This window comes from Nansenia antarctica, assembly GCF_963989245.1.
Source record: "Nansenia antarctica genome assembly, contig: SCAFFOLD_325, whole genome shotgun sequence".
Taxonomy (NCBI): Eukaryota; Metazoa; Chordata; class Actinopteri; order Argentiniformes; family Microstomatidae; genus Nansenia; species Nansenia antarctica.
In genome coordinates, this window is record NW_027662785.1 from 7,501 (window position 1) to 17,500 (window position 10,000).

Below are 10,000 nucleotides of genomic sequence, written 5' to 3' on the forward strand. Positions count from 1 at the left end.
AAAATAACACCACACATGCATTAATAAACACCTAATGGATCAGATTATGTTAAAACATTAGTTTTTTTTGACAAAAATGGAGATAGAACCTTATCATTCTAATGTCACGACATGGCGAATAAAGTTGAATTGAATTGAATTGAGTGGCGACCACGTGATCTGTCTACCACGGTCTTGTCTTGTACTTCAGGCTGCATTGGGTTTCAGTGGGCAGAGGTGTGTGTGTGTGTGTGTGTGTGTGTGTGTGTGTGAATACTGTACCACAGGTCCTGGTTCACCACGGTCCCCTCTCGATCCTCTGATCCCAGGGCCTCCCTGTTGACAACACACATGTGTTTGTTGTAAGTCGCTTTGGATAAAAATAGTCTGCTGAATGTACAAACATGAGGGGGGGGGTAGAGGGGTTCTCCCCCAGGGCAGGGCAGGGGGTGGGGGGTGGGGGGCAGAGGGGTTCTCACCGGGGATCCGGTGGGGCCTGCGGGGCCCTTGCTGTCCTGGGTGCAGGTGCAGGACCGGGGCAGGGCGGGGCAGTCCTCCTCCTTCCTCTGAGGGGAGACACACAGGACAGGAGGATGAGGGAGGAGAGTAGAGGAGGATGAGGGAGGAGAGGAGAGGAGGATGAACACACAGGACAGGAGGATGAGGGAGGAGGGGAGAGGAGGATGAACACACAGGACAGGAGGATGAGGGAGGAGGGGAGAGGAGGATGAACACACAGGACAGGAGGATGAGGGAGGAGGGGAGAGGAGGATGAACACACAGGACAGGAGGATGAGGGAGGAGGGGAGAGGAGGATGAACACACAGGACAGGAGGATGAGGGAGGAGAGGAGAGGAGGATGAACACACAGGACAGGAGGATGAGGGAGGAGAGGAGAGGAGGATGAACACACAGGACAGGAGGATGAGGGAGGAGAGGAGAGGAGGATGAACACCACACACAGGAGAGGAGAGGGGGATGAGGGGAGACAGACACAGGAGAGGAGAGGATGAGAGAACACACACAGGACAGGAGAGGAGAGGAGGATGAACAGCACACACAGGAGAGGAGGATGGAAACATAAAATGGACTGACTTCTATAGAGTCTTATTCCAAAGCGCTTTACAACGGCCTCTCATTCACCCATTCACACACACATTCACACACACATTCACACACCAATGGCGGCAAGCTACCATGTAAGGCGCCGGCCGGCCCACTCATTGGGAGCAATTTGGGGTTCAGTGTCTTGCCCAAGGACACCTCGACATGTGGCCAGCCGGGGATCGAACTGCCGATCTGCCGACCTTGCGATCATTAGACGCCGAGGTTAAATAAAGTCGTCCAAACTGTCTACATTCTGGAGCTTTATTCACCAGGGATGCATCATTGTGACAGCATCATTGTGACAGCATCATTGTGACAGCATCATTGTGACATCATGCATCATTGTGACAGCATCATTGTGACAGCATCATTGTGACAGCATCATTGTGACAGCATCATTGTGACAGCATCATTGTGACATCATGCATCATTGTGACAGCATCATTGTGACAGCATCATTGTGACAGCATCATTGTGACATCATGCATCATTGTGACAGCATCATTGTGACAGCATCATTGTGACATCATGCATCATTGTGACAGCATCATTGTGACAGCAGCTGGTGAAAGCGGGAACAAGTCGGCAACCCATCGAACCGTTCAGACTTTTATTCTGAAAAATGTCAATAGATTTCAACATTTTTGAAAATCAACGACACACACTCGCTCACACAAGACAAAAAGTTGCAGTATTTTTGGGCTTGACTAGCGAGTGTGTGTCATTGATTTTCAACAACGTAGAACTTTATTCACATGTTTAAGAATAAAAGTCTGATTGCCAAGTCGTTTGCCGACCTGTTCCCGGTTTCACCGGCTGCTGTCCCAAATGATGTTGCTTCGCTTTGCAGCCAATCAAAACGTAGTCGCTAGGTAAACACTGCATATGAAAACAGTTGGCAGTCTAGGTGGTGAGCGTTCCGGAATTCTTTGGCAGTTGGTGATTTATGTCGTAAGCTTTCACCAAGATATACATACTGAGTAGACGACCACAACAATGTACCATAACCACGACCACCACGTCTGAAACAGCCGTGAGAACAGCCGTGTCTATGTTACCTACTATAATAGCCACCTCGGGGGTCAAATGACCATAGTCTTTACAATGGGAAGCTGCTACTTACACACAACAACCACTAGTTGGCGCCTCTTGTAAATTAGCCTGCCTCCTACACAGAAAAACTCATGAAAGGAGGGTCCTGAAATTTGATCGAGTGCAAAGATATAACATTTTCTTTTACTCACAGGGTCAAATGACTAGTACTAGTTAGTAGAGGGTAACTCACCAGGGCAGGAAGTTCACAGCATTTGTCTCTGCTGGCCCATGTGGTGCTGCAGATGATGTCAAACGACTGGAGGTGGAACTGAGGACGACAACACAACAACACACCATCACACACACAACAACACACCGTCACGATACACTCAAACGGTCTAAACATCGACTCCACGTCTCATAGAGGTCACGCCTCTGCCTCAGCTACAGGGAGCATGACCCCTGCATGACCCCTGCATGACCCCTGCATGGCCCCTGGTCTAGTCCAGGCCCTCTCCCGATCCCCATCCGCGTCCCCAGATCCTAACCCAACCCCTACCCCAACCCCTACCCCAACCCTAACCCTAACCCTAACCCTATCCCTATCCCTATCCCTATCCCTAACCCCAACCCTATCCCTACAAAAGTAGCCTTGAGAACCGATAGTTCCCCCCTTAGGGGGCAGGAGCCCTAACCCAACCCTGACCCAACCCTAGCCCAACCCTAACCCAACCCTAACCCAACCCTAACCCAACCCTAACCCAACCCTAACCCAACCAAACCCAACCCAAACCCAACCCTAACCCAACCCTAACCCTAGCCTAACCCTAACCCAACCAAACCCTAACCCTAACCCTAACCCAACCCTAACCCAACCAAACCCTAACCCAACCCAGCCCTAGCCCAGACCCACCGCTGCTGACGTGTCCTTGTTGCTGCGGGAGCGCACCATGCGGCCCAGCACCTCCACCCCGTCCGTGGTGATGTTCCCCGCGGCGTTGATGGCCTTCTCCTCCACCAGCTGACAGTCGATGATGGCCCGCGCGCTGGTCTTACTCACCGTCACGTGCAGCTGCAGCAGGGATAAAGACAGACCCAGTCTTAGACTTAGATCTCACTTTAATAAAGACAGACCCAGTCTTGGATTTAGATCTCACTTTAATAAAGACAGACCCAGTCTTAGACTTAGATCTGACTTTAATACAGATAGACCCAGTCTTAGACTTAGATCTCACTTTAATAAAGATAGACCCAGTCTTAGACTTAGATCTCACTTTAATAAAGATAGACCCAGTCTTAGACTTAGATCTCACTTTAATAAAGATAGACCCAGTCTTAGACTTAGATCTGACTTTAATAAAGATAGACCCAGTCTTAGATCTCACTTTAATAAAGACAGACCCAGTGTTAGACTTCAAACTCACTTTAATAAAGATAGACCCAGTCTTAGACTTAGATCTCACTTTAATAAAGACAGACCCAGTCTTAGACTTAGATCTCACTTTAATAAAGATAGACCCAGTCTTAGACTTAGATCTCATTTTAACACTAGAACACCCATGCCTTTTTTACCTACTAAATCTTGATGTGATTTTGAAAATGTAAGGATACTGGGTGGTAGAACGCACATATCTAGGAAAAGTCATGAAAGGAGGGTCCTGAAATTAATTTGATCGAGTGCAAAGATATAACTTTCTTTTTTACTCACAGGCAAATGTGACCCCTCATGGCTGAAGTCTTGCTATAGACTCTAACATTTTCCAGTTGCATAAAGCTCACCTATGACTGACTAAAGTAAGACTGACTTAGATTAGCCTGTCACGCAATGCATTCTAGGTAAAATTAGACACATGACAGAAAAAAACATGGCGGCCGAAACAGCTACACCTAGCGGCGGAAGATATCAGACATCAACTCCCTTTTGTTCTGCTGAAAACGTATGTATATTGAATCAATATAATGTGTGGAAAAATATACTGCTTAGCAGTTTTAACCAGTAAAGTAGTTTACCGTGCTGGAGTTACAGTGTTAGCTAGCTACTAGCCCCATAACTGACACCTGGCTTGAACTATGGGGCTAGCTAGCTACTTGACAAGCAAAACCAAACTGCTCCATAAACCATGGGCTGGCCAGCTACGAGTAACTTTAATCGTAGCTAAATCATACGCAATTAATGTGTTTGTGTGCAGGAGGCTAGTCAGTCGTTTTGCATTAAAACACTTTTCCAACTGACACTTAAGGCTGACTCATTCCCATAGCAACACAGCTCTTAAGTCAAGTTTACCCAGGGGGGGAAGGAGGCTAACTTTCTAATCTCAAAATAAGTCAGTGTTATTTTTTATGCAACAGGCAGTCTTAATTAGACTGGTCTAACCTGAGAATATAAAACTAGTCTAAGGTTTAGACCAGTCTTAATCTATCTTTATGAGAATATAAGACTAGTCTAAGGCTTAGACCAGTATTAATCTATGTTTATGCAACTGGCCCCAGGACGGACGGACGGACACACACACACACACACACACACACACACACACACACACACACACACACAGCTGCAGGACACGTAGTGGAACACAGGTGTGGCGTTCGGTTCAAACAAAGAGACAAGTGGCTAGAAAACTCAAACAAGGCTTCCTCTTTGTATCACAATTTGAATATGAAAAATGAATTTGTTGGATTGCTGGAACATGCCAGTGTTGATCTGGAGTCGAGGCTTTGCTGACAGCTAGACGGGTGTGGCCTGGTATCACTCAACGATACCGCTGTGCCAGAAAACCTGTGCCAGGTGGTTAAACATCAAAGCGTAGAAATAGAACCATTCTGTTCTAGAACCGTTCTGTTCTGCAGAATCAGAATCATTTTATTTCTCTGATTCCGATCTCTGATGTTGTGGAAACTGTCGTAGAACAGTTTTGTTGACCTCTGACCTTATGGAAACTGTCATAGAACAGTTCCTTGACCTCTGACCTTATGGAAACTGCCGTAGAACAGTTTTGTTGACCTCTGACCTTATGGAAACTGCCGTAGAACAGTTTCTTGATCTCCGGTCCCTCGAAGGTGACGGTCTGGAAGGTTCCCCTGTAGTCGGTGTTGAAGAAGGTGAGGGTCTTGCCGCTGTCTGGGGTTGGAGAGAGACGGTTTCACACACAGAACAGAACCACTTAGATTAGATTACATTACATTAGATTCAACCTTTTTGTCATTGCAGACAGAGTACAACGAAATGTATGTTTTGCTCTAGGAACAGGGTCAGCCATAGTCAGCACCCCTGGAGCAATAAGGGGTTAAGTGCCTTGCTCAAGGGTTTAAATTAGGATTAGGGGTTTAAATCGTGTCCCAACTGAACCACAGGAGACCTTTAGAGCATGTACTGTACTGCACACGACCTCAGTCTTTGGAGGAGTGGTGCTTTAAGAAAACCCTTTCTGTTTACATAGAATAAATCATCAGAGATCAGAGACACCTGGCTCATCTCTCAACTCTCTCTCTCTCTCTCATACTCTATCAACGCTGACACTGTCACGCCCGCCCCCCCCCCCCATCCCCCGGTCTCCATGGATACAACCCAACCCCCCCCCCCCCCACCACCCCAACCACCCCATAATACTCACTGTCCAGTATGACGCCGACCAGGGGCTCGTTGTTCCTGTTGAGGATCTCCCACAATGCAAAGGGCTCCTCGGGGGTATTTGGGAGCAGGCGGAACAGCAGGGAGATGGTGTAGTCTGAGGGCAGACCCTCGGGGTGGATGAACCTGGGGGGGTCAGGGGTCAGGGGTCAGGGGGGTTAGAGGGACAGCAGGGAGATGGTGTAGTCTGAGGGCAGACCCTCTGGGTGGATGACTGTGGAGGTCAGGGGTCAGGAGGTCAGGGATCAGGGGGATTAGGAGGTCACAAGGTCAGGAGGTTAGGGGTCAGGAGGTCAGGGATGTTAGGAGGTCAGGAGGTCAGGGATGTTAGGAGGACAGAGGGGGTCAGGGGTTCAGAGAAACCGAACAGGGGGGGATGGATGGGGATGGGGGAGGTTTCAGGAGGAGTCGACAGTTAAGGTGTGGGGTGCTGAAGGTGTTACCTGGCGGGAGGCGGGGCCAGGAGGGCGTCGGCATGGTTACCTGGTGGGCTGGCTCAGCAGGGCGTTGGCGTGCAGGTAGAAGGCCGGGAAGGCGTTGAAGGACCCCGGCTCCAGAGACACGCCCGCCGTGAGGCCGTACTGCGCCTCCACCAGGCCGAACATCTCCATCATCCTGAACCCTGTAGGACACACACACCAAACACCTCCATCACCCTGAACCCTGACCCCTGTAGCACACACCAAACACCTCCATCACCCTGAACCCTGACCCCTGTAGCACACACCAAACACCTCCATCACCCTGAACCCTGACCCCTGTAGCACACACCAAACACCTCCATCACCCTGAACCCTGTAGGACACACACACCAAACACCTCCATCATCCTGAACCCTGAACCCTGTAGCACACACCAAACACCTCCATCACCCTGAACCCTGAACCCTGTAGGACACACCAAACACCTCCATCACCCTCACCCTGAACCCTGTAGGACACACCAAACACCTCCATCACCCTGAACCCTGTATCACACACCAAACACCTCCATCACCCTGACCCCTGTAGGACACACCAAACACCTCCATCACCTGACCCCTGTAGCACACACCAAACACATCCATCACCCTGAACCCTGCAGCACACACCAAACACCTCCATCACCCTCACCCTGAACCCTGTAGGACACACCAAACACCTCCATCACCCTGACCCCTGTAGCACACACCAAACACCTCCATCATCCTGAACCCTGTAGGACACACCAAACACCTCCATCACCCTGAACCCTGAACCCTGTAGGACACACCAAACACCTCCATCACCCTGAACCCTGAACCCTGTAGCACACACCAAACACATCCATCACCCTGAACCCTGCAGGGCAACACCACGTCAACAACAACAACAACCACAACCACGTCAACAACAACAACCACCACATCAACAACAAAAACCACCACAACCACGTCAACAACAACAACAACCACCACGTCAACAACAACAACAACCACCACGTCAACAACAACAACAACAACCACCACGTCAACAACAACCACCACGTCAACAACAACAACCACCACGTCAACAACAACAACAACCACCACGTCAACAACAACAACAACCACCACGTCAACAACAACAACAACAACCACCACGTCAACAACAACAACAACAACAACCACCACGTCAACAACAACAACAACCACGTCAACAACAACAACCACCACGTCAACAACAACAACAACCACCACGTCAACAACAACAACCACGTCAACAACAACCACCACCATGTCAACAACAACCACAACAACAAAACCACATCAACAACAACAACCACCACGTCAACAACAACAACAACAAAACCACATCAACAACAACAACCACCACGTCAACAACAACAACAACCTCAACAATGACACCCACGTCAACAATAACAACCACCACAACAACAACAACAACCACCACGTCAACAACAACAACAACAACCACCACATCAACAACAACAGCAACAACAACCATCAACAGCTTCACTGTGTGTACTAGGGGAGGCTGGTGGAGGTAGAAATTGGAAATGCATCAACCCCCCCTGCTGTAGATACACTGTGTGTGCTGTAGATACACTGTGTGTACTGTAGGAGGTCGGGTTTCTTACCTGGCAACGTGCTGCCGCTCATCGCCACCGCGGGACACGCTAGGAGACAAACACACCTGTCAGTCACCACACAACACGCTACACAGACACAGACATGCCTCCATCTTTTTAAAAATGTTTTTTTAAAGGTTATTTGGAATGGGGAAGCGGCCCACTCTTAAATGTTTTGCTGTTTTGGACCCTGGAGTTCCTAACCAACAGACCCCAGCTCGTCAAGTTGGACAACCACTCCTCTTCCACCCCGACCCAGGACAAGGGCATATATAGACCACTGGACCACCCCAGGCCACTGGACCACCCCAGGCCACGCCTCCGCGTGTTGTGAAGTCATATGTGTCATCTGCGTCACCGCTGGGACTCACTGGCGGTGGCGGCCTCGCAGACGAAGGTGACCAGCTTCTCCTCGATCTTCTTGAAGGCGTCGAGGTCGTCCACGAAGAACACGTGCCTCTCGCTGGGCTTACTGGCGATGCTCACCAGCTCCCCGTAGTCCGCGTCCGCAAAGCCGATGGCGAACACGATGTACCCTGGGAAGAGAGAGTTAACACGTTAGTACACGATGTACCCTGGGAAGAGAGAGAGAACACAGTACGTTACTGTTAACGGTTCTCTAACACAATGTACCCTGGGTAAGAGAGAGAATCAAGTTTCAAGTTTCAAGTTTTATTGTTACGTCAAATTACACGAGTGTAAGACAGTAAAGTTTGTAGGCTTCAGTTCCTTGACATGGCAGCACAAAGACAAATAAGGCAAGATGAGTCAATAGAAATAAAGTGACGATAGTACAAGACATGAATGAGTCACTCTACTGATACTCTTCAGTTCCAGCACCTCAGCAAACTCTGATCTATCACTATTATTGATTACATCTTACTGTACAATTAAACAAGAGTCAAATCAGTTCAACCTGTGACATGTAGCAGCATTCAGATACAGGTAGAAACAACACAACAGTAACACAGTCATAACACAGTCATAACACAGTCATAACACAGTAATAACGAGCCTCTCGGCCCCTCCCTCACCTTCCATCTGCATGGTCTTGGCGATCTTGTTGACGTCGTCCTGGGAGCGTCCGTCTGTGAGGACCACCAGGACCTTGGGGACCCCCCGCCTGACCCCCCCCTCCACCGTGAAGATGGTGTCCTTCACATGCTGGATGGCAATGCCTAGAGGGAGGGAGGAGATGTGGGCGGGGCTTATGGGTATGAGGTATATTCAATACAGTAGGCTAGAGGAAATACGTTTCCTAGGAAACCATCACTGACTACGTATGTCTGTGTTTACCTGACCTGTGAAGTGCTCTTAAGTTACTGTTACTGTGAAGTATGTGATAAAACCGCTGTATAAAATACCTTATTATTATTGTTATTATTATTATTATTATCATCCAGCTAACTGTCAGATATGTGTTTGTTCCTCCTGACCCCTCTGTAACACCAGAGCAGGAAGATCTTTACCAAACAGATGTGGTGTTCGTTGTGCCGGTTACATTAAAAGGAAACCTTGTTAGTAGTAAGAGCATAGAGGGTGTATGATCACGCCCTGGGGGGTTAATGACAGTCTCATCACCATTTTATTAATTACAACAACAACAAAATATCTACATTTAAAAAATAACACCACACAGGCATTAATAAACACCTAATGGATCAGATTATGTAAAAAACTCAATTTTTTACAAAAATTGAGATAGAACCTTAAACGTCACGAGCTGCCTCTGGCTTAAGCAATCACTGTAATCCTACGTTATCTGAGTTCCCTGGTCAAATGGACGTGAATGAATGTTCAGATATTCTTACAGCCTCGTTTGATTTGAGAGTTGAATGAAAATAAACGGTGAGACTAAAAGTGTCGCTGCTTCAGTGGGATGCTCAATACTCAGTGGGATGTTCAATCAGCCCCAAAACCCTTAAGCAGCTTTATGTCATAACCCAAACATGATCCTACTTATTGCACTGTGTTCCGTGATTGTGATTATACTGACTATCACATCCCACCTCTATTCTGTTTACTTTAGTCTTCAGTTAATAATAAAATATTGATTGTATTTTTACCCCTGACTTGTCTCCCTTCTTGTCTCTCCCTCTGAGCTGGGTAAGTGACAACTGAAACAATGTCCTGGATGAAACAATGCGTAGCGTGTAGAAA

The 10,000-nt window shown here is 48.1% G+C and overlaps 1 protein-coding gene across 1 annotated transcript in view; it reads right to left on the bottom strand.

Annotated features, from left to right (window-relative positions):
• Nucleotides 1-10,000, bottom strand: part of LOC308175459 (collagen alpha-1(XIV) chain-like) — a gene marked incomplete at both ends in the record, with an annotated part of 64,189 nt that overhangs the window by 6,839 nt on the left and 47,350 nt on the right. Inside the window, 10 exon segments of the mRNA XM_080551125.1 lie at nt 262-315; nt 459-545; nt 2,372-2,449; nt 3,035-3,193; nt 5,133-5,242; nt 5,736-5,878; nt 6,236-6,374; nt 7,850-7,888; nt 8,212-8,376; nt 8,875-9,018. Of these exon segments, the coding sequence (XP_080407251.1) occupies nt 262-315; nt 459-545; nt 2,372-2,449; nt 3,035-3,193; nt 5,133-5,242; nt 5,736-5,878; nt 6,236-6,374; nt 7,850-7,888; nt 8,212-8,376; nt 8,875-9,018 (1,118 nt within the window).